This window comes from Nerophis ophidion, linkage group LG08 (assembly GCF_033978795.1).
Source record: "Nerophis ophidion isolate RoL-2023_Sa linkage group LG08, RoL_Noph_v1.0, whole genome shotgun sequence".
NCBI classification, from domain to species: domain Eukaryota; kingdom Metazoa; phylum Chordata; class Actinopteri; order Syngnathiformes; family Syngnathidae; genus Nerophis; species Nerophis ophidion.
The window spans coordinates 59,887,467-59,913,026 of NC_084618.1; the positions used below are offsets into that span (position 1 = coordinate 59,887,467).

The following is a 25,560-nucleotide window of genomic DNA, read 5'->3' on the forward strand; positions in this document are numbered from 1 at the left end:
TGCATGTGACGTCATGGGTTGTGGAGCTCCTCACATCTGAACATTGTTTACAATCATGGCCACCAGGAGCGAGAGCGATTCGGACCGAGAAAGCGACGATTTCCCCATTAATTTGAGCGAGGATGAAAGATTCGTGGATGAAGAAAGTGAGAGGAAAAAAAAAAAACGAGGGCAGTGGGAGCGATTCAGATTTTATTAGACACGTTTACTAGAATAATTCAGGAAAATCCCTTATCTGCTTATTGTGTTAGTGAGATTATATGGTTGTACCTGAAAGTCAGAGGGGTTTGGCCACGGGTGTGGTGACCGCCAGTGTCTTCGAGGGAAGCCATGTTTCTCGACGAGGCAAGGCAGCCGGGCTGAGATTTTTTTTCCTCCCCTCCTCCACGTTGTAAGCATCCGACGGTCGGGGGCGGCTGGTGGGAGGAGGCAAGAGAGTGCGCAGCTGCAGGAGGCACGAAGCAAGCTCTCCGCTCATAACTACGGTAAGAGCCGACTTAATATCACCATTTTCTCACCGAAACCTGCCGGTTGACATCTGGTAGAGATCCATGTTCGCTTGACCGCTCTGTTCCATAGTAAAGCTTCACCGTCAGCTTTCGGGAATGTAAACAAGGAAACACCGGCTGTGTTTGTGTTGCTAAAGGCGGCCGCAAAATACCGCTTCCCGCCTACATCTTTCTTCTTTGACATCTCCATTATTAATTGAACAAATTCCAAAAGATTCAGCAACACAGATGTCCAGAGTACTGTGTAATTATGCGATTAAAGCAGACGACTTATAGCTGGGATCGGTGCTGGATCAAAATGTCCGCTACAATCCGTGACGTCACGCGCACGCGTCATCATACCGCGACGTTTTCAACAAGATACTTTGGGCAAAATTTAAAATTGCTATTTAGTAAACTAAACCGGCCGTATTGGGCATGTGTTGCATTGTTAAGATTTCATCATTGAGCGGTAGAAAATGGATGGATGGATAAATAAACTATCAGACTGCAAGGTCGGGAGTAGTGGGTATCGGTAGGCCTTTAAAAGGGTAGGGAGCATGTCTTCGGCAATGTAGTGAACCAAATTTTCTGTAAGCGCACAGTTTTGTTTAAACTGACCTTATTCATGAAACGCCTCAGTGAGTGTAGACTGTCTATACAAAGGCTCTGCATCTTCATGTGCGCTTCTTTTACCAGTTGAAAAAACTGATTTGGGTGGTTGTTGAGTTGAGTTTGAGTTTATTTCGAACATACAAGCATACAACATGATACATCACAATTTCCAGTTTCTCTTTTCAACATGTTCGAAAAGGAGTAGGAAGAAGCAGAGCTTATTTAATCCCATTACCCATTATTTAATCTCATTTAAAACCCATTACCTCCCTCCTTGGCACTCAGCATTAAGGGTTGGAATTGGGGGTTAAATCACCAAAAAGTATTCCCGGGCGCGGCACCGCTGCTGCCCACTGCTTCCCTCAGCTCCCAGGGGCTGATCAAGGGTAATGGGTCAAATGCAGAGAATAATTTAGCCACACCTAGTGTGTGTGTGTGACAATCATTGGTACTTTAACTTTAACATATATACTTACATAATGTACCGTATATAAACCCTTAAGTGTGTGGATGTTTTTTCGGGGCTTTATAAGCAGAATTGAACGGCTCCAACAGGCTCCATTATAAGCTGACTTTTGATCGGATTTATTTAATATTTAGAATACATTAAAAATAAATCCATCCTTCTTCATGTCTTTCATATTGATTGTGAACGATAGGCAAAATTTCCAAAATAGTGCAGTTCCCCTTTAAATGCTAACATGAATACAATATACTTTGACATATTTCCACATTAGGAAACTTCCTACTACAACCTAATCTTGCCCGCAGTAGGCTAAAAAAATGTTTGCCAGGATCAAAGTCATACTGCATGTAAGGTAAAAAAAAAAAAATATATATATATATATATATATATATATAAACATACAACATACATACATACATACATACACACACACACACAGATATATATAAACAAACAATGTAATATAATAGATAGATTATTAATAACTATAATTGGATATTAACAGTATGTGAAAGTCGACTTTTACCTTGTTTTCTTCTGAAACGACCTCTTTAAAGTTTTACAATCAATTGAAAATATTAAGCAGCTAAAATGTGCCAAACATGGATAAGTGTGGAGTGTTTTGCATCTTTCCTATCATGCGATGTAAAAGATTTAAATGGGTGTAATTTTGAAAAATGTATTGTACATGGACGCTTTTAATATTATCCACAAAGGTCAGTGAGGAGGTTGTTGTATATGTGACCTGACCATGTATGTTGACTTCTTATGTTGGCTGCAGGTTTTTGCGCCATGAGTGGGAATGGTTGCTTTGGTTGGGTCACATAAATAATGATTTTCCGTTTCAACTTGAAATTCAAATTCATGGTCATTAGCCTGCTTTGCTCGTATTGTCCACAACATAGCAGCAAAGGCACACCACCTGTTTTTTCTTTATCATTAAAAAAACACTCAAATAATTGCAAATGAAAATAGAAGAAAATAAACATACAGTATTCAAACACTCAAAAATGATATTGCTCTTAATAAAACATAACATTAAATGTTTCTTCTGCCGATAAAATATAGTGTGGGTCTATTTCTTAAAATGTTTTAAACTTGTTTAAAATAGTTCAGTGTGTGTATGAGTACTTTTGGTTGGTTGGTTTAGGTTTATTTCGAACATGCATACAATTCAATCACAATATGATACATCACATATTTCCAGTTTTTACAGCAAGGCCGAAAAGGAGTAGGAAAAAGCAGAATTTATTTAAACCGACCCTAGCCTTTCGCATCAGAGCAGTTTTATTTCATTTGTTGTTGTTTCTGTGAATAAATAATATACAATAAGTAAACAATTAATAAATACATAAATTAATTAGACATAAATATATAAACACTTAAAGTTCTCATAAATAAATAGTGAGTGATTTATGTTTGACCCAGGAAATGAATGAGATTATCTAATTTAAAGGAAAAAAGTGCAAATATATTTATCAAGATTCTTCTGTGTACTTTGTGAACACGTGTTGTTTAAACAGTTTCTTAAACTAAATCATATTAGTATACTGTTTGGCTTCCTTACTTATTCAATAATTGAATTCCACATGCTAAATGTTTTAGTGTTGTACGTGCATACATATGTTTTAAATTAGATTTTCGTCTAAGGTTAAATGTATCCCCTTTTGTTGAGAATTGTGATACATTCTTAGGGTAGCACGTTATAGTTTGCTTTGTACATAATTTTAGCTGTTTGCAAATGCACCAAGTCGTTGAATTGCAAATGTTTTGATGCAATAGATAAAAAAGTAAACATTGGGTGCCAGTTCTATGAATAACTACAATCGTCCATAAAACAGATCGCGCTGTGATAAACTCCTATATTACTTTAAAAAAAACTAGTTGTGTTGAATACAATTCTGCCCAAACATTTAATAAAGTCAAATACTAAAAAGGCAACAACAGAAGTATCTCACACTTACCCTTTCTTAAGTAATTATGTACAGCAGATATTGGCATGTACATCAACAATATGATTTGTATTAGTGGTTGGACAGGACAGACTTTATATATTAAAAAAATTTAAAATTAAAAAAATACTTTTTTTGAAGCGATTGAGAATTGTTACAAATACGAATCGCAATTCATTCTGAAATCAATTTTTTGGACAACCCCACTACTTGATGTTGTATAATTTTTACATCAGATGTACAGTTTACTTTCATTCATTTTAAGAAATTGCAGTTTTTGTATGACTACCCCACTCTTCTATAAGTGGAGTCAAAAATGATCCCAAGCAGTTCCAATGGAATTTTCCATTAATGTTAAATTCTTAGCAACTCTGACTGTCTCACTTACACATCTGATGTCATCTCTCACATCTGATGCAACTGGCCATCAAACTGGCAGGAGAGTCAGGTGACTAGTTGTGTTTGCTGGCCATGTTGGCAGAAGAGTCAGGTGACTAGTTGTGTTTGATGGCCATCTTGGCAGGGGAGTCACGTGACTAGTTGTGTTTGGTGACCATGTTGCCTGGAGAGTCATGTGATTAGTTGCGTTTGCTGGCCATGTTGAGGGTTCAGGTTCAATTCCAGCTTCTGCCATACTCGTCACATTCATTGTGTCCTTGCTCCTAATGGGTCTTGGTTAGCGCCTTGCATGGCAACTTTCCGCCACCGGTGTGTGAATATGTGTGAATGGGTGAATGTGGAAATAGTGTCAAAGCACTTTGAGCACCTCAAAAGTAGAAAAGCGCTACACAAGTCCATAGTGTCATTCAAGTCCTCAACTGTCCCGGGATCTGGAGTCTTTTCCTCCAGATTTGGTCCAGATTTGAGCACATTCAGCAATATTGCGATAATGATAACCATGATCATTTTGGTAACAATAATCATGATATGAAATATTCATATTGTTACATCCCCTGGGACCCAACGTAAAAATGCAACCAGATGGAATATTAGGTCGTTATTGCGCGTGCTCACTGCTTGGATCTCAGAGAATTGTGGGATTTGTTTGGGTCTGGCATGGGGTTGAACAGAGAAGGAAAATGTTTTTAGGGTTTGGAGGAAACAATTGTAATGATAGATATCTTTTAGGAACAAAATATTATGGAATGCATAAATAAGCGTAAGTTCTGTAACAATATGAGTATCGGAAAAACTGCATGCCGGTCTTATCCAAACAATTGATCAAGTAAAGCATACAGGTAGATGGGAAATTAATCAGCTGATTGATAAAGCCTATAATGCCACAAAAAAATCATAAAATGATGATCAACATGTAAGTATGAATATTCTTATTTTTTGTAAATGCAAACATGTCTTTTCTTAAAGAGAATGTGAACGTTAACCTGAATGTTGTGTGCACGGACAGTAAACGTAGTCAGTGGAACACAAAACGATGTGACCGACTAAACAGTACATTTGCCTGCAACCAGATTTAAAGATTCATGTTTAATTACACTCTTTAAAGAAAGTCGTATATACATGAATGTGACATTCAGCGCCATACAATAAATAATATTATTACAGCGTGATGGCCTTTGGCATCACTTGTCAACAAGGAAGGAATTGCAATGAGAGAAAATCAAAATGGGCTTTTTCTGTCTTAAAATCTTCTCCCATTAAGGAGAGGTAGAATTAAAGCCAATGTCACAGAGGCTGCTAAACTATCTGGGCTGTTATTGTGTGTGCTTTGAGCACGGCAGGGGGAACGTGAACCTCTTATACAGCATTTAATGAAGGTTGCGTTGTTGCTAAGAAGTGGCGGTTAGGGAAAGAGAAAGTATAGTGAGAGGCGTTTGTTGCAATTCTCATGGGGAAACGTTTCACTTTGTCAAATAAATCCTTACAAATATGTCATTATTAATCGTTCAGTTGGTGTAAGATATCACTTAAGAGAGAGGTAGAACCTTTTAAGTGATGCATTTCATTGGGCATACAATACACCTTATAAGTCATTTATAAGTTAACGATGCGTTCATTAGTCAACATGCTGATTTGCTAAACTTTTTACATCCTAATGTCCTTTAAGAGTTGGGTTATAACATTTGAAACATCGCTTTACTAGGCATACTTGTCTTGAGATATGAAGCAAAAGTGGGTGCATCGTATGGTTTAAGGATTTCTGATCAGCGTCTGTGGTCATGAAAAATATGTTAATTGTAAGCATGCATCAAGCATGACAAAACATTTTTAAGAGATTGCTGAAAAGATGAAAATCAGAGTAAGAGATGTTCAACGCATTACCAAAAATTGGAAGCATAAGTGTGGAAACTGTGCAGTCGTCCTAATCATCAACATAAAATCCAGGCAACTTTGGACAGAACTAAAAACGTAACATTGCAGGAGTTTGCGTGAACAATGTCACACAGAATACGTGACATGATCAAAGCCAAAGGTGATGCAACAAAATATTATTGTGTGCGATCTTTTCAATGGCCAGGCAGTGTACAGTATTTCCATCCCTCCATTTTCTACCGCTTGTCCTTCTTGGGGTCGTGGGGGTGCTGGAGCCTATCCTTGCTGCACTCGGGCGGAAGGCAAAGTACACACTGGACAAGTCGCCAACACCATTCACACTCAGATTCACACTAGGACTTATTTAGCAATTGCCAGTATTTATCAAGAGTGCAAACATATGGTTGCAAGGGTACAAACCACTGCTGGTTGAGCAAATTTGTAATTACAGTGTTGTAACATTCGAGGATTTACAGTATAACCCTTTTTTTATAAGAATGCTAGCTTACCCTGTTGCTATGCCTTAGATATGAACAGTGCAATACAAACCACTTACTTTACCATTCAATTTGTAGAAACAGTCCATATTTTATTTATTGCTGTCAATCTTCTCTAGATTACTATTACTTCCCACATGCCCCAAGAGTAAACACAGTAGAACCTCATTCTCTTGTATCATTTGTGAGTAGGGCTGGGCGATATGGAACAAATCTGATACCGTGGTATTTTCAGTCCAAATGGCAGTATACGGTATCTTAATAAACTGTGCAACATGCTTAAGGTTGCCCAAGTGTTTTACGGCTAGATAATCAGCGTTGAAAGTACTCAGATTATTTGTGTTCTAAGTAGTAACAAAATGTGTTTATTAATTCTTATAAAGAAATTAGTTAGTAGTTACTATGTCAAAGCAATTTTCATTCATTTTGTTCATGTTAGGTTTATAGCCTTACGCTTGTGTGCGGAAATAGACAGAGCTTTTACTCACGCACTGTGGTGAAAGCCGCTGGCTGTTAGGTTTAAAACTACTTTTTAGTCACCCACTACAGTAGCCTAGTCCGTAAGGGTTATGGAGAGAGGCACTTTTAAACCGAGGTGTAGCTAAACATTTGACACACCGAGCAAGCAGCAGAGAGGAGCTATTGTTGGCTTCTGGGCTAAGTCGCCAACAGAAGTTAAAAACAGATGAGATTAGAGATAAAGTCGCAACAAGGAGTGATATAGGTTCCCAAGCAAATGGGTATTTGTTTAAAAAAAAAAGCTGTAGTCACTCACCAAAAGTCAAAGCTGTGCTTCTAGGGCTGCAACTAACGATTAATTTGATAATCGATTAATCTGTCGATTATTACTTCGATTAATCGATTGCTAATCGCATAAAAGAGACAAACTACATTTCTATCTTTTCTAATACTTTATTTAGAAAAAAACGCATTCTGGCACCATGTCCTTACGACTTGCCAAATAAAACAAGGCAAGTGTTACAAAAATGTTTTTTTTTTAATATAAAGTGCACCATTGTCATACACAATAGCAATAATTTTGCTTAGGGGAATTTCAAACCTGGCTACTACTTCTTCCAACCACTCTGCAATGTTGGATGCTGAATGTCTTTCCTCTAGTGGCATGGTCGTAAGGCAGATTGACTTCATGTTCCATTCCTCTCCAATGTAGTGGCATGTATTGCCAAGGTAGGCTACACTTGTCCACACATCAGTAGTGAGAGCAAGTTTGCTCTGGGTGGATTTTATGTCAGTTTTCCCAGCTTGAAATATCTGCTCGTACTTCCTCTTCATCAGTTTGGTAAAATGGGTCCTCGAGGGAAGAGTGTAACCAGGGTTGAGGACATAAATCATTTTTCTGAAACCGTCATCCTCCACCATTGATAGTAGCCTCATGTCAGTTAGCAACATATTCAGGAGAGCATCAGTCAATGCAGCCGCTTGCTGTGGTGTGCACACCTTCCTTTGTACCAAGTTGCTAATACTGGCTTGTTTCTTTCTGAAATGAGAGAAACCATATTATGAACGTACATAGTAGCATCATTTACATGTAACTTAATACACACCTAGTTGATTTATTTAAAAATTTCTGATGTAAAAGGCAATTTTTTTCAGATCATGGTCACTGCTGCCTAGTTTTTCTTGTTATATTGTTATTTTTACTGTTATATTTTTATTCTTATGTTGCTCTTTAATTCTTATTGTAATATTTTCTTTTTCCATTTAAAACCACTTTATTTACTTTTTACTTTTTAAATTCGATCTCAATCATATACACTGCTGCTGGAAATTAAATGTTCCTGAGGAAACTCCCTGAGGTAATCAATAAAAGTACTATCTATGTATCTAAATATGCCACCACATTAAAAAAAAGCTAAATGAAATAAATGGACATAGGGGATGCAGAATACACCAATAATAACGTCGACATGTAACTTATCAGATCAGAACTGAATTAGATATTGTACACGTTTCTGTTGAGAATAATAAAGGATTCATTTTAGGCTGCCTGTGAATAATAGCAGGAAATATTCCAGCACCTTTATAACGTTTAGTTATAGTAGAGCGTCACTCAGATTTAAATATATTTATATAGCTTTATTGTTTCATTATGAAACCAACCTGAGATATTTCTGTCCGTTACGTTTATTTCCGAATTGGTAAACGTGCGTTTTCTTTCTCAAAACGGAGTCAAATGTGCGGTGACACATTATCAGCCAACAAACGTTACTCACAAAAAAGCTGAACTTATGAATGCCTGTTGCCACTCATAACACAGAAAATGAAGACGTCGCATTCTCCAAAAAGTTCCAAACACTCTGAAAGTTAATACACGACAGTTGCTGCTGCACTTCCTGAAAAAAATCTCCTTGTTAACAAAATATTAAAAAGACACAAAGACGGACACAACAGATCAATGTACTCGGACTATGGACTGAAAAAGTTACGTACCGTGAGTTCTTCTCTTCATCCATGGCTCCCACATGCTTCCTGTTCAGGTGCTCCCAAAGCGATGTAGTACTTCCGTGCAACGCAGGAAACGGTTTTCTTTGCCGTGTTTAAAATGAAGTATTCCCACACTTTTGACGACTTAGGTCGTACACTTTTCTCCATTGCAGCATTAACCTCTGGATGTTTCTCCGCTCAACTATCGGTACTGTTCACCGCCATTTTCCCAATGTTTCCAAACAAACGAGACTGCGTGGTCATGTGAGCTGCACATGACAAATCATTGGCTGGCTTACTGCCACCTCATGAGACGTAGCCTCAGCGCCAACCTGGCGCTGATTTGTACTGTTTTTGTACTTATTTTGATTATTGTTTCTCAGCTGTTTGTAAATGTTGCAGTTTATAAACAAAGGTTTAAGAAAGAAAGAAAAAAAAAACAGCGCATGCGCATTGCATACATCCAACAAATCGATGACTAAATTATTCGCCAACTATTTTTATAAATCGATTTTAATCGATTTAATCGATTAATTGTTGCAGCCCTAAGTGCTTCACTTGGGAGTCAAGAAGTCGGAACTGCACCGCAATATTTTTTTAAATTAAGTTCAATGCGCTGCGCCATAGAGCGTCAGAAAAGCCTTCGTAAACACAAGGTGCAGGGGTGAGGATTCCCGGTGTTTCGCCCGTCAGGCGTAGTTTAGTCGCTGTTTCAAGTGACCATCTCGACATTGTTTAGTTTAGGACAGGGTGGTTAGGTGTGTCAGGAATGAATGAGCGGTACCAAACACATTATTTTCGCAAACAGATGTTCCTTCTCCACACAATGACAACATTTCACTCATATTAATGTAAATTCCCCTGATATTCTGCGTTTAACAGTGAATTCTGTTTTATCGGCCATTTAATGTGAATGCAGAAAACATATGTCTTACTTTTTTGTTGAGTTTATAGAGTATTGAATATGCACACTAGTGTTGTGTCGAAGAAAAAGTAGCAACCATGGTGACATCCCCAACTTCGAGTAGGCGTGGTCTTTTTTTCACTCATTCGCTCCTCATTTGTTTCACTGTCACAAGCTCCAGAATTTGCATGCATGTTGCACGGCCCCAAAAAATATATTTATTTTTTTCAATTAATAGATTTTCATAATCGTGAGGAGCCATAATTGAAATCAAAATTGAAATTACATTAATTGTCCAGCCGAAGTCGCTACTATTCAAGAAAACAAGGATGCCACAGATCAGCATGTTTGTGACGTGGCTATTGAGTAGAGGAAGTAGGCAGATGATAGAAAACAATGCAAGAGGTTAAAGAAGAGAACTGCAAAAAGGAAAGTAATTGTGCTGCGCACACAAGGGTAACATAAAATTTGCATTCAGGTCGCATTGCCGTCACATTGCAGTTACATTTGAAAAGATTAAATTCAAATCGGACTACCCCCTAATGTTTCCCAAATCTAATGCTAAAAGATCAAATTTGGAGTGTTTACACAGGCAAAATAAATAAGATCTGTGTCACTTGAGGGCGAACAAATCTGATATAGGAGCACAGCTGCACGCTTAGCTTTTTAACTAGGAGCACCTGTGGTACTGAATAAACACATACAGTAGCACATAAATATTTAAGTAGCACAAAACAAATGTTCATAGCACAGAACAATTTTGGAATTATATATGAAGTTTCCTAAATAGCACAATGGTATTGTTAACACTGAAACAAAGTACACAGTAACACACATGCACGTATACATATAAAAACAGTGCTATCAGAAGCCCTAATGCAACCCTCATTAAACATCACTGTCGCACTGCTTTTTTTAGTGAAGTCATACGTCATGCTGTACACAAATGTTCTAAGCTACAAATGATATTAATCATATAACATGACTACTATTCACATGCTGGAATAACTGCATAGTGAGTCCCTGCAACCCACAGGTTGTGATTAAAGTCGATCCTGGTTTGCAACCTTTACGCAGATGCCTAGGGAGCACTAACTTTCCAAAATGATTAAAAGCATTATATCCTGACCACGTACGGCTTTTAGTATGAAATGACGTAACTACTATTGGCACCATAAGCTAGCTGGTGGTGTTTTTGTTATAATTTGTTTGAAAAATATAACAGAGCAAGTTGCAAATAATTGCACCCTTTCAAAATACGTATTTCTTTCTAGTTTTCATGTATTTATTTTTCTAAAAATGTTGTATTGAATTCATTTATTGGTACAATATGATTATAATAACAGATTAACTGATTTATGTTACAGTGTATCTGAACTTAAATAAAACTGTCAAAAGGGCAGGTCATACACAATTCTAATGAAATCGCAATTTGTAACAAAAAAAACCCTAATTAACTTAGTATAATTCAAATGAAGACGAGTACCAAAAAATATAAATAGAAGTGCTGATTTTAACACAAAAAAAACATTATCAACCACAATCGATGTGCCTGTTTTGTAGAGAGTAGCGCAAGTGTTGCAGTATACAGTATGAAATGGTTCTGAAAAGTGCAGACATTGTATGTGATCATGAGCTACAGCTGAAGAAATGTTAACTTTTGTGAGGAAGATGTAGATCTAAATTTGTACAGGGGATGTTGAGGTACTATCCCTAGTCTGATCATGAGTAGTGGAAGCAAAAAATAAAACTGCAATAGTCTGCAATAGCTTTTATCTTTTTGTAAAGCGGTATTTTTGTGTTCTTCTTTCCCTGCTTACTATCTTGTCAGAAGCAGCAGACACTGTCTTAGTGAAACTAAACAGCAATCACCATTCAAAGAATTATAACATTCCAAAGAATGAAGGCACAGACAGTATGTCTTTATGTTACAAAACAAAAATGCAGGGTTCCACTTAAACAAGTTCAAATTCTGTCTATTATTTTACTGGCAACTGTCGAACAACCTTTAACCGAGACAATACACGTCACTCCCCAGTCAAAGCCATTGCAACCGTGTAGCCAGCCTCAACAACGCCAACCAAGTATGTCTACTTATTTTATTACAGCACTACACAATCAACATGAATGAGCACAACATTTAGCAGTGGAAACGTGGGGACAAACGGTAGAAAATGGACGACCGGAACGTGGGTTCATTTACTATTTAGTCTGTATCTTTAGTTGTTGAAATTACATCTACGGTGACTAGCTAGTTGTTTTGCTAACAGCTACACGAGCTTGTTGCAGAGCAGTGACACCGTATTCTAGTGATTACGTCTCAACCACGCTGTGTTGATGCGCGAGTTGATGTAGTGCTGGCATGTTCTGCTGACAATGTTTCTTTTCCCCAAATCTTACTCCATTTGGTCCACTTTTTATGGATTTATTTTAAGAGAACAAAAGGGTTGAATGAGGTAGAATGAGTACTACCGTTTATTTTTTTTCCAGGCGAGTAAATTTGTCGTACTGTACAGACCTGAAAAAAGGCAGTGGACTTAAAATATGTAATTTAAACCATCCTATTGCCATGGTAACAACCACCCCAGGCTTGTATGATATTGGTTTGCAGTGCATCACCTTATTAGCTCACTGAAGGTCACCAGCAGTGAAGACAACAAACATTTGTGATATTTGTTGACATTTTAGCAAACGGACAGCACCACAGAGTGTGGCCAGAAATGTCACTGAACGGTTCATACACAGATTCATCACCCACTCACAACTTTGTGTTTCCACAGCTCATCTAGTTTGTGTAAGGCTCGAGTGCTATAAAAGATTGTCAGAAAGCGACATGGGCAAAATAATTGCAAGTATCAGCACATTATCACATACCCTGAGCCAGAACAGATTTCAATTGTCCCATTCCCTTGATAGCAGGCAATGATCTCTGACAGGCTATACCAGCACACTTTACTCCAACAGTGAGTACAAGTCTATTTGACAATATTTCCACATGGAGAGAGATGAGAATTTTATGGATTGTGTGGATATGTGTGCGAGAGAGAGGCGGAGTGAAAGGGAGAGTTGCAACAGAGTTATAGGTGTTTGAAGGTTGCAAATAGGACACTTTAGGGCACAGTATCTCTGGTCAGAACTCTGTAGCATATGAACAGGATCATTACCCATCATAAATGCACAATTTAGTAAAGGGCTTACACACATTACACACAAGAAACCAAGTTGGATGCTTTGATGGAGAATGTATTCATTATGTCTGTCCCTGTCAACCTGTTACGCCACATTACAAAACGGGACATTTTGCCACCCAGTATTGAGTGTGGCATACAGTACACATGGCAAGAATGCAATGATGCCGTTTAATGCATACCTCAAATAGACTTGCAATCACTGTTGGAGTAAAGTGTGCTGCTTTAGCCTGTCAGAGATCATTGCCTGCTATCAAGGGAATAGTAGGGCTTTGAATCTTTGGGCACCACACGATACTATTCTTGGTGGTAACGATTCTATTTAGAATCGATTCTCGATTCTAAATCAATAATTCAACAATATTGGATGCCACTGGTACATTAACTACATTCCTATATAAAAAAGATAAACCTCTTTAATGAATTTGTATATGTGGTACTCAGTGGCCTAGTGCACGTGGTTCGCAACCTTTTTTCAGTGATGTACCCCCTGTGAATTTTTTGGGGATTCAAGTACCCCCAAATCAGAGCAATGCATTTTTGGTTGAAAAAAATAGATATATAAGTAAAATACAGCACTATGTCATCAGTTTCTGATTGATTAAATTGTATAACAGTGCAAAATATTGCTCATTTGTAGTGGTCTTCCTTGAACTATTCGAAAAAAAGATATCGAAATAACTAAAAACTTGTTGAAAAATAAACAAGTGACTCAATTTTAAATAAAGATTTCTACACATAGAATTAATCATCAACTTAAAGTGCCCTCTTTGGGGATTGTAATAGAGATCCATCTGGATTCATGAACTTAATTCTAAACATTTCTTCACAAAAAAATAAATCTTTAACATTAATATTTATGGAACATGTCCTCTCCGAGCTGCCACCTTATCGTGGTAGAGGAGTTTGCGTGTCCCAATGATCCTAGGAGCTATGTTATCCGGGGGCTTTATGCCCCCTGGTAGGGTCTCCCAAGGCAAACAGGTTCTAGGTGAGGGATCAGACAAAGAGCAGCTCGAAGACCTTTATGAAGAAGAAAAAACATGGACCCAGATTTCCCTCGCCCGGACGCGGGTCACCGGGGCCTCCCTCTGGAGCCAGGCCCAGAGGTGGGGCACGATGGCGAGCGCCTGGTGGCCGGGCCTGTTCCCATGAGGCCCGGCCAGGCATAGCCCGAAGAGGCAACGTGGGTCACCCCTCCAATGGGCTCACCACCCATAGCAGGGGCCATAGAGGTCGGGTGCAATGTGAGCTGGGCGGCAGCCGAAGGCAGGGCACTTGGCGGTCCGATCCTCGGCTACAGAAGCTAGCTCTTGGGAAGTGGAACGTCACCTCACTGGGGGGGGGGGCAAGAGCCTGAGCTAGTGCACGAAGTCGAGAAGTTCCGGCTGGATATAGTCGGACTCAATTCGACGCACAGCAAGGGCTCTGGAACCACGTCTCTCGAGAGGGACTGGACCCTCTTCCACTCTGGCGTTGCCGGCAGTGAGAGGCGACGGGCTGGGGTGGCAATTCTTGTTGCCCCCCGGCTCAAAGCCTGCACGTTGGAGTTTAACCCGGTGGGCGAAAGGGTAGCCTCCCTCCGCCTTCGGGTGGGGGGGACGGGTCCTGACTGTTGTTTGTGCTTATGCACCAAACGGCAGTTCAGAGTACCCACCCTTTTAGGGAGCACTCGAGGGAGTACTGGAAAGTGCTCCCCCGGGTGATTCCCTTGTCCTACTGGGGGACTTCAACGCTCACGTTGGCAACGACAGTGAAACCTGGAGAGGCGTGATTGGGAAGAATGGCCGCCCAGATCTGAACCAGAGTGGTGTTTTGTTATTGGACTTTTGTGCTCGTCACAGTTTGTCCATAACAAACACCATGGTCAAACATAAGGGTGTCCATATGTGCACTTGGCACCAGGACACCCTAGGCCGCAGTTCCATGATCGACTTTGTAGTTGTGTCATCGGATTTGCGGCCTTATGTTTTGGACACTCGGGTGAAGAGAGGGGCGGAGCTTTCTACCGATCACCACCTGGTGGTGAGTCGGCTGCGATGGCGGGGGAGGATGCCGGACAGACCTGGGAGACCCAAACGCATTGTGAGGGTCTGCTGGGAACGTCTGGCAGAGTCTCCTGTCAGAGAAAGTTTCAATTCCCACCTCCGGAAGAACTTTGAACATGTCACGAGGGAGGTGCTGGACATTGAGTCCAAGTGGACCATGTTCCGCACCAATATTGTCGAGGCGGCTGACCAACTACCTTGCTGTGGCCGCAAGGTAGTTGGTGCTTGTCGGGGCGGCAATCCTAAAACCCCTTGGTGGACACCAGCGGTGAGGGATGCCGTCAAGCTGAAGAAGGAGTCCTATCGGGTCCTTTCGGCTCATAGGACTCCGGAGGCAGTGGACAGGTACCGACAGGCCAAGCGGTGTGCAGCTTCAGCGGTCGCGGAGGCCAAAACTCGGACATGGGAGGAGTTCGGGGAAGCCATGGAAAACGACTTCCGGAGGGCTTCGAAGCGATTCTGGACCACCGTCCGCCGCCTCAGGAAGGGGAAGCAGTGCACTGTCAACACCGTGTATGGTGCGGATGGTGTTCTGCTGACCTCAACTGCGGATGTTGTGGATAGGTGGAAGGAATACTTCGAAGATCTCCTCAATCCCACCAACATGTCTTCCTATGAGGAAGAAGTGCCTGGGGAATCTGTGGTGGACTCTCCTATTTCTGGGGCTGAGGTCGCTGAAGTAGTTAAAAAGCTCCTCGGTGGCAAGGCCCCAGGGGGTGGATGAGGTCCTTAAGGCTCTGGATGCTGTGGGGCTGTCTTGGTTGACAAGACTCTGCAGCATCGCGTGGATATCGGGGGCGGTACCTCTGGATTGGCAGACCGGGGTGGTGGTTCCTCTCTTTAAGAAGGGGGACCGGAGGGTGTGTTCCAACTATCGTGGGATCACACTCCTCAGCCTTCCCGGTAAGGTTTATTCAGGTGTACTGGAGAGGAGGCTACGCCGGATAGTCGAACCTCGGATTCAGGAGGAACAGTGTGGTTTTCGTCCTGGTCGTGGAACTGTGGACCAGCTCTATACTCTCGGCAGGGTTCTTGAGGGTGCATGGGAGTTTGCCCAACCAGTCTACATGTGCTTTGTGGACTTGGAGAAGGCATTCGACCGTGTCCCTCGGGAAGTCCTGTGGGGAGTGCTCAGAGAGTATGGGGTACCGGACTGTCTTATTGTGGCGGTCCGCTCCCTGTACGATCAGTGCCAGAGCTTGGTCCGCATTGCCGGCAGTAAGTCGAACACATTTCCAGTGAGGGTTGGACTCCGCCAAGGCTGTCCTTTGTCACCAATTCTGTTCATAACTTTTATGGACAGAATTTCTAGGCGCAGTCAAGGTGTTGAGGGGTTCCGGTTTGGTGACCGCAGGATTAGGTCTCTGCTTTTTGCAGATGATGTGGTCCTGATGGCTTCATCTGACCGGGATCTTCAGCTCTCACTGGATCGGTTTGCAGCCGAGTGTGAAGCGACCGGAATGAGAATCAGCACCTCCAAGTCAGAGTCCATGGTTCTCGCCCGGAAAAGGGTGGAATGCCATCTCCGGGTTGGGGAGGAGACCCTCCCCCAAGTGGAGGAGTTCAAGTACCTAGGAGTCTTGTTCACGAGTGAGGGAAGAGTGGATCGTGAGATCGACAGGCGGATCGGTGCGGCGTCTTCAGTAATGCGGACGTTGTACCGATCCGTTGTGGTGAAGAAGGAGCTGAGCCGGAAGGCAAAGCTCTCAATTTACCGGTCGATCTACGTTCCCATCCTCACCTATGGTCATGAGCTTTGGGTCATGACCGAAAGGATAAGATCACGGATACAAGCGGACGAAATTAGTTTCCTCCGCCATGTGGCGGGGCTCTCCCTTAGAGATAGGGTGAGAAGCTCTGCCATCCGGGAGGAACTCAAAGTAAAGCCGCTGCTCCTTCACATCGAGAGGAGCCAGATGAGGTGGTTCGGGCATCTGGTCAGGATGCCACCCGAACGCCTCCTTAGGGAGGTGTTTAGGGCACGTCCAACCGGTAGGAGGCCACGGGGAAGACCCAGGACACGTTGGGAAGACTATGTCTCCCGGCTGGCCTGGGAACGCCTCGGGAAGAGCGAGACGAAGTGGCTGGGGCGAGGGAAGTCTGGGTTCCCCTGGATAAGCGGAAGAAGATGGATGGATGGATGGAACATGTCCACAAAAAATCTAGCTGGCAATACTGAATATTGCATTGTTAAATTTCTTTTCACAGTTCATGATCTTACATACATATTTTGTTGAAGTATTATTCAATAAATATATTTATAAAGGATTTGTGAATTGTTACTATTTTTAGAATATTTTTTAAAAGTCTCACGTACCCCTTGGGTACTTGAAGGTAACCGCGTAACCCCATTTGAGAACCACTTAGAGCGTCCACCCTGAGATTGGTAGGTTGTGAATTAAAACCCCGACCGAGTCATACCAAAGACTATAAAAAATGGGACCCATACCCTCCCTGATTGACACTAATTCCATTGGACCCATTACCTCCCTGCTTGACTCCCAATTCCAACAAGGGGTTGGAATTGGGGGTTAAATCACCAAAAATTATTCCCGGGCATGGCCACTGCTGCTCACTGCTCCCCTCAACTCCCAGGGGGTATTCAAAGGTCAAATGCAGAGAATAATTTTGCCACACCTAATGTGTGTGACAATAATAGGTACTTCAACTTGTTTTTATATTAATTGAAAGAAAACTGGTTTTGTTTGATAAAATTCTACCCAAACATCTTAAAGTAAATAAAAATGTATGAAAGTAAAATACATTTTTGATTGTTTTTAATTGATGAAGAATCGTTACAAATAAGAGTCGCGATTCATTAAAAAAAAATTAACAAATGTTTGACACCCTCACTATTAAAGATGCGCTTCTGACAACATAAGGCAACCCATGCATGGGTCTCGGATGACAAATGATGCAAGCACATGCACTACATGGACCCACACGCATAGGATATTAATGTGCCGTATGAAACACTATGCAATAATAATGAACTCTGTCAATTAAAAATAGATTATATGGTACTTCAGACTCAATGTTGCTGGTAAATATTAACTAGACAAAAAATACACATACACAGTGGTATCTCAACTTACGAGTACCTTAACTTATGAGTAATTAGAGATGAGACCTGTCTCTTGTCTTTTTGTTATGCTTTAAATTGCGAGCGTACCTTGAGTTAAGAGTATTTTCGCTCTCGTTTGAAATATAGTTCGATTTTTAACAGGGTTGTGACGTAAGAGCAATAAATAGTTAAGATGTTAGACGTTGTTGTTCTGGTTTCATTTACACAAGAAGCAAATATAAGTTTTTATTAGACAGTTGATGTGTGCTTTTGAGCACCGCTCAGAAATCTATATTCTGCCCTCCAACCATCAGCACTAAGAAAGTTAGTGGGAAGGAGGGGAAACACACAACCAAATCAGAGAAACAAACCACTACAATTATTTCCTACAGTACCTGTTAGCAGTCTACCCAGTGAGTCAGCCCCACTTCAGAGTCAGTGTGCGACAAACAAGCTCGAGGAAGACTGGGCCCATTCCTCCACAAACGACCAACATTTATATATGAACAATATTGAGAAGCTGCAGTATAACTGTGTTTCAATTTGTTGTAACTAGTTTTGACTCAACAAACTTGATGTTCAAGCAATAGTTTTGGTACATAGACAAACATTGTTTGGTTGTGTCTTCTCGGAAATTACTTGTCAGGTGCGCCCATTAGAGACGCCGTAGACCGTCACTATGTTTTCATGCACTAAATTAGTCTGATTTCTCAAATTATTCATTTTTTTGTATTTACACACTTGTGTGTGAAGTCCCAGTGTCTAAGCACACCCGCTAATGCGACTTTTAATCATACGCCGTTTGCCTCCCGCACTCTGGGGGGGGCAATCATTCTTTTTGGCGCAGATAAATGTAATGCTTTTACGGTTGACCTATGGCATCACACCAGGCATCTGCGGCTCCTTACAAATCAACAGTTAAGATCTGTTGTACCCGGTGTCTGCTGTAATAATGGGACAGATGAAAAAATATGTATGTAATGGCTATGCTGATGTTAAATAGTAGACAGCATCATGAAATAATTTTGTATTGTGCTGCGAACATGATGCTACTACCAAGATGCAGGTCCAAAGCAAATAAAGACCAACGGGAGAGAGTTTTTCGGAGGAAATTTCGGTCGGAGAATCATGGAAACAAAACTTTCGAATGTCTCCGAGTTCAGTCATAAGGCTCTGTGGATTAAAGGAAGGAGTTTTGAATCCGAAGGAAAAGACGGTTCATTCCCCGGTTGATACTATCCCAGATGAAGTTGCTATTGTTCTGGACTATCTTGCCAGTTATGTGAATACAGAGTTATTGTTAATTAGTTTGGAGTGCACAAATGCAGCGTTAAGAGGTTTGTGTACATTTTATTATTCACCTTTATTATACCTGCTTCATTCTCTCCTTTTATTCGTTTTTGGTTTGGGAGTCCGAATTAAGCCGGCATTCTACATTTAATTAGCTACCTTCTTAAATAAACCTGTTTCTTTTTTTCTCCCGTAGATGCACTTCAAAATGTTCTGTTATTTAGATTTGTGGAGTAAATAAACAGTCTCTATATGACAAATGTTGCTCACGTTTTCATTGAATGGTATCTGTTTTCGGGTTATAACCCACGCGTTGAGACTGGTGCATGCGCAAAGGGTCCCCTCCGGCGGCACAAACCCTCGAGAAATAGTAGGATGTTTATTTAGAACCAATCTATTTGAGAAATTGGACTAATTTAGGGCATGCACACATCCTGAGTGTTGCCAGTTGACACAAAAGAAACACAAATCAGCTCTATGAAAACAGGTAAAACAAAATAAGGGGATAATACACAGACTTTTCAAAACTGGCCGAATAATCAGTGAAGGAGAAGCAGATTAGTCCTCAAGGGGAATCCTATACAATATTACATATAAATACTGTAGTTTTTAAAACATGCTATTGTAATAACTTTCAAACAGTATTTATCTAAATGTTTTTTCTTTCTATTAAAACAGCCTTTTACGTGTTAAAATTGTGGTGTTTTGGGAGAACCAAGCACAGATTAAATTGATTTCAATTTATTTCAAAGGGCAAGGCTTCTATGATATACGAATATTTTGAGTTATAAGCTTGGTCGTGGAACGCAATGTGCTTATAACGTTGAGGTACCACTGTAGTTTCTGTCCAAAGTGTAAGTCACATTTGATTTTTTTTCAGGAACCATACCAGAAGCAAAACTACTGCATCAGAGCCATGGGAGAAGATCAGGCATTTATCCACCTTTTCCTGTTACACAGAAGCCAGCCCATCGCAGCATTCTGCCACAAAATCATTTTATACAAGACAGCGCCACAGTCTTGTGTGATGTATAAAATACTTCTCAGTGCAATTCCCTTACTCACAGGTGTTGTCACATCTCTGTTATGGGTCTGACACTATCTCAAAAGCCACGTCGTTAGCCATCCCTTTCTGTGAGCAGCATAAACGAGGCTACAGTGATGGGAGGTGTGGTCTGTTGCTGAAGGACATGTTGTGAATGACAGTTCTTGATGGGACATAAAAATTCTGAACATGTTTTGATCAAAAAGTCAGAATCTCAATGGATATTGCAGGCTATGAGACAGCAATACAAACTTCATAACTTTAGATGCCACTATTTGACGTTTTGTGCTTCCAACTGGACAGCCAGAGTCTCTTAAATGACTTGCATTCTGTTATTATTGCTATTTTTGTATGTATCCCTCGCTGTCCTTGTAGTCTGCACCCCATGCTGACCTGGGCCCAATCTGTCCCTCCCTGTTATTGTCACTAAGGAGGCATACAAGTACCACTTAGCAACCACACACGCAACCACACACACACACACACACACACACACACACACACACACACACACACACACACACACACACACACACACACACACACACACACACACACACACACACACACACACACACACACACATTCTGGTGATATTGGTAATTATGACACCCATGGGTGCCCAACTCCTGCAGGTACGGGAGTGTTGTCTTACCTTCCCTTTCTAGCTTCATTTCCAGGCCCTCCAGGGAACAGGCTGAATCCCCCTCCTCAAGGGAAAGTCTTCCAAACAAACTGCCAGCCATGGTGACCAATACCTCACTACAGATTGTCCACACACATACACACGCGGCAACACGCCCAATACTGTATGTGAGGTGGAGTAAGATCTCTCAGTCCCCGTCCTCCAACCAAACAGCTCCAGGCTTTTTCCTCCCTCTCCACCTGCTCTTGACGTAAATGTGTGTGCTATGCCCGGGTGAGCCTCTTCTCCTACACATGAATGAATGCAGATGACAGGCTTGTGTGCTTGAGTAGAGAGAAAGAGAGAGAGAAAGGGTGACACGTAAAAGGGGGAGTGGGGAAGAAAATAGGAAGTGTGATGCTGACTCTAGGAGGAAGAGAGAGAAAGGGAGGCTGGGCAATTTTCCTCAAGGCTTCCCTGTGGGGGTTAACTAGGTGGAGAGGAGTAGCAATGGGCAGGCTTGCAAGAAACAGATTGGTCAAGGGGGCAGAGAGAAGGAAGAAGAATCACAAATGAGCAATAAACCTTTTCTGTAATGACATCACAGGTGGTACATGGTAATAAAAAAAAAATAAAAAAAGTATCAACAGAAACATTCAGCCTTCCCAACGCACAACGATCGCAGGAACGTTTATCTTTGTGCTATCTGCGCATACAGTGAATGCAGTAAATGTATATGTGACGAATGGGTAACATTTCTCTGCTTCTTTCAACAAGCCTGGAAAAAATAACCTTGCAGAAAATGGTTTTATGAATTTGAAAAACAAACATTTTTCTCTGTATTGCCAAACTGAGCCTTTGGCAAGAATACATTTCACACAATGTATTCACTAACTCAGTGAAACTGCCTATCCTAACTTCACGGTTATTTCAAGATCAATATTTTATTTCTAAACATACTTCCATTCTAAATGTGCTAGACTTTCAGCTGCTACTTTCAATCTTTTTAGTCTAAACTCTGCAAGAAAATGGCTGGACACTGATGCTTCAGCTCCTTGGAGGTTCTAAAAATAATTAGATCTGAACAGGCATATTATTCAGCCATTAGACTACACAGAGACATTAGCCTCTCATAGTCGTCCAATACATAAGACTATTTTCGAGCTGACTCCTGACGAGACTCATTCTGGAAACACATTGTTAAAACAAAACAAAAAGATAACAATAGAAGAAATGTTATTTATATTTTTGTTAAATATGTAAATAAGCCTACTACTTACAGTGTATGGGGCTTCAGGATAACATTAAGATTGATCATAATCCCTAGCAATGGAAACAAGCATGTGTGTAACCGTGTGCAATAGACCGGTCACGTAGCTCTAACATATTGCAAGTGGTGGGCTGCAAAGCATACAACAGAAAAAGCCTCTTAGGCTTGACTAATTTAAGACTGGAGTTAGAGCAAACCATTAGCCAGATCATTAAGTCACATTAAAACTGGTGAGATGAAATACATGTCTGGAGTGCTGGATTAGCCACAAAGCCCTCACTATTGCCGTCACTCTCTTGGTATCTTTGTGGCTGATAGTCTTTTTAAGGCATTACACTTTAGAGGCGCCACACAAGGGGTGGAACGGTTCACAAAATCCATAGTTTGGATACTGTCATAGCTTAGGGGCACTGTTTTCAGTTCGGTTCGGTGTACACTGTTGTTTTTTTTAACACACAGAATACCATACATCCCAATAATCCACCATTTGTATTTATCAGTCACATTTTTACTCACTTTTTTAATGTCTGCAAACGTGTCTTTGATGTGAGCATTCCCCTCTCGATGTAAATGAACCCCCCTCATGCTGCCCCTGGCCTTGCTTTTCCACACCATAAGCCGCAAAGAAAGTTTTACAAAAGTATAAGACGTACTCCTTAAAAATGTACACTGTTGAAATACGGACATACTGTATGTGTTAAATCCAAAAGGTAGAGCCTGGACAGATGGTGTTTTTCCAAAACTAGTGGTATTTTTCAAAGGCAGTCTACAATCTTCTTTAATTACTGTAAATTCTGGACTACAAACCCCTATTTTTTTCCTACACTTCGAATCATGCGGCTTATAGGATGAAACGGTTCATTTATAGAATTTTCTTTTACTGACGGCAATAATAAAATTATTGTATTAAAAAAACAAAAACAAAAAACAAGCAAAAACACTAAATTGGTATGTTTGTACTATGGCTCCATTTTTTGGGAAAAATTTGCTTGCTGCAGGTGCTGTAGTGTCCTTCCATTTAGTTCTTTTAACATCAGGAAGTAGAAGTCCTGTTCAGTCTTTTAGCCGTCCATTGCGTTTTTACTCGTATGAATTGTTTATTCATCACTCCAAGCAACATTTATAAATCTTACAGTATAACTAAAACTGTTCATACTTACTAAAGTGTCATATGTGTGATGTCTGTAGGAGTCTCTTCATGCATGTTTGTACATGATATCGTAATGTAATGACGCTAGCATTGTTAGCTTTAGCTAATGTGCCAACACATTTGAGTGTCTGCGTTAGTATTTTTAATTTACAAAGGCATTTGTTTTGTATTGTTTCAGTTTCACAAATGTCCTAGTAAACTCACCGAAGACGTCACCGTGGAGTTATTGAGTCTGTTAAGCTAATTGGAGAGGTAGCTTCCGCAGCCAGTAGGTCGGTGACGCTGACTTCTGTTTAGTTTGATCAGCTGTTTTACTTTGTGTTACTGGCACCGTTTGGAAACAATTACGGTATGTAAATAAAAATGTACAGACTATTATTGTGTAAAAAAAATAATTACACAACATATATTTGCGGGATATAGTCCCATGAGGCTTATACATGAAGAAAAAAGCTTTTCTTCTAAAATTTAGTGGGTGCAGCTTATATCCTGGTGCGCTCTGTATTCTGGAAAATACGGTTGTTGGCAAACAAGCCTAATTTAAGGGAATGTTTAGCTACCTTCCAAAGAGTATTTTTACTTTTATCACTGAAACAAGACTAAGGATATTGCTCATGCTCGTCTGGTTTTAAGGTATTCCACGGTATTAAAAAGTAACTGTTTCAAAACCACAAAAATGTTCCTTCATACCATCCCTATAGTATAAGTAAATGTGAAAGTTAAAATTCCATCAGGTTGATGGTCGCTTGGGGCTGCTGCGGCATAATCAGGACCCCTTAACTTGCACACAGCTCTGTGGACTGACAACAGATAATCCCCTGAACTTTTCACTCCTTTTAAAATTACTAAATCAGCTGTTTGGGAATATTTCACCGGCTGTGAAAATACAGAGAAATAAATTGCCAATGCGCTAAACATGAGTGCGGATAATGGTGGGAATCAAAAATAATTTGGTTCTGAACCGGTTCCCACCGTATCCATTCCTTGGAATCACTTGCCATTTTTTCAAACGATTTTTTTAACAATTTGTGCTGGCCGGATCGACGACATTACGTTACGTGTGTATATATTGACGTCAGATAGCAACATGGCGCCCATTTTGGCCGAAACGCTCCAAAGTCTTTTTACAAGAAAATACTGCAACAGCGCTACTTGCAATATTTGCAAAACTGCCATGTCATAAAAAGGAAGACATATGCTGAAACATTTGAACACACAGCATGCAATAACTGTGCTATACTATGCATGATACTATACTATGAATTAATGTTGCATTTTTTGAATCGCTCCAATGTCATCCCAGCAGCAGACACCTGGTGTAAATACAACAAGTACTAACAAACACTGCCTGTAATGTTAGCTCTATTTGTTGAATTGAAATAAATGCCTTCTCAGACAGATTCTGACTGGCTTTGAGGCAGGCAATACTCGCTCCAGTTCACGTTTGCCTCTAGTCAAATCTCCTCAAGCAGCGACTGCAGTGGCACTGTAGATGCTCCTAATATTCGATAGGTGAATGTTTAATTGTAATTGTAATCTGAAAAAAGTTTCATGTTTTCCTTCAACCACATTTTCACAGTCATTTCCATTATACAGGTGAAAGTAAAACCATTTAAATATGGCGTAAAAGTCCATTCATGTCAACTTCAAGTGACTAACGTGTGATATAAACTAGTTACATGCAAAGTGTGATATGTCAAGCATTTGTTTATTATACATTTGATGATCATGGATTAGTTGTTGAAACCCCAGATTTCCAATTCAAGGTTTTTATAAGTTGTAAGTAGGGCTGGGCGATGTATCAATATACTCGATACATCGCGGGTTTGTCTCTGTGCGATATAGAAAATGACTATATCGTGATATTTGAGTATACGTTCTCACGCAGTTGCTTTTAGCTGCTGGCATTACACTACATGCTCTTCTCACTCTTTGTTGTCTCTCCTTCTCACAGACAACAAGCGCACCTTCTTACATACGTCACATACGTATACGCCAGGGATCCTTAAGAGGCGGACCGCGGTCCATGTCCGGACCCAGCGACGTGTCCGTTCGGACCCAACAAGAATTATAGGAAAAAAATAAAAAATAAATTATAATTACTATAAAAAATATAATAATTGTATTTATCTTTGAGTTACCGCTAGCGCAAATCAACGTTCTTTGTTGTTTTAGTCAAATATCTCCACGTTTGTTTACACTTCTCCGTCTCTCACTCGCACGTCAGAGAGAAAGAGGGAGG

The 25,560-nt window shown here is 40.5% G+C and overlaps 1 protein-coding gene across 3 annotated transcripts in view; it reads right to left on the reverse strand.

The window, feature by feature from the left end:
• mpp2b (MAGUK p55 scaffold protein 2b) overlaps window positions 1-25,560 on the reverse strand; it is a 77,929-nt gene that overhangs the window by 22,151 nt on the left and 30,218 nt on the right. The window contains exon 1 of one of the 3 annotated variants that reach the window (XM_061909146.1): window positions 20,929-21,215. The exons of the other annotated variants lie outside the window; for them this stretch is intronic. Within the exon in view, the coding sequence (XP_061765130.1) occupies window positions 20,929-21,019 (91 nt within the window). The 5' untranslated portion in view covers window positions 21,020-21,215. Of the gene's footprint in view, window positions 1-20,928; window positions 21,216-25,560 lie in introns of those variants that run through there. 3 annotated transcript variants of the gene reach the window in all.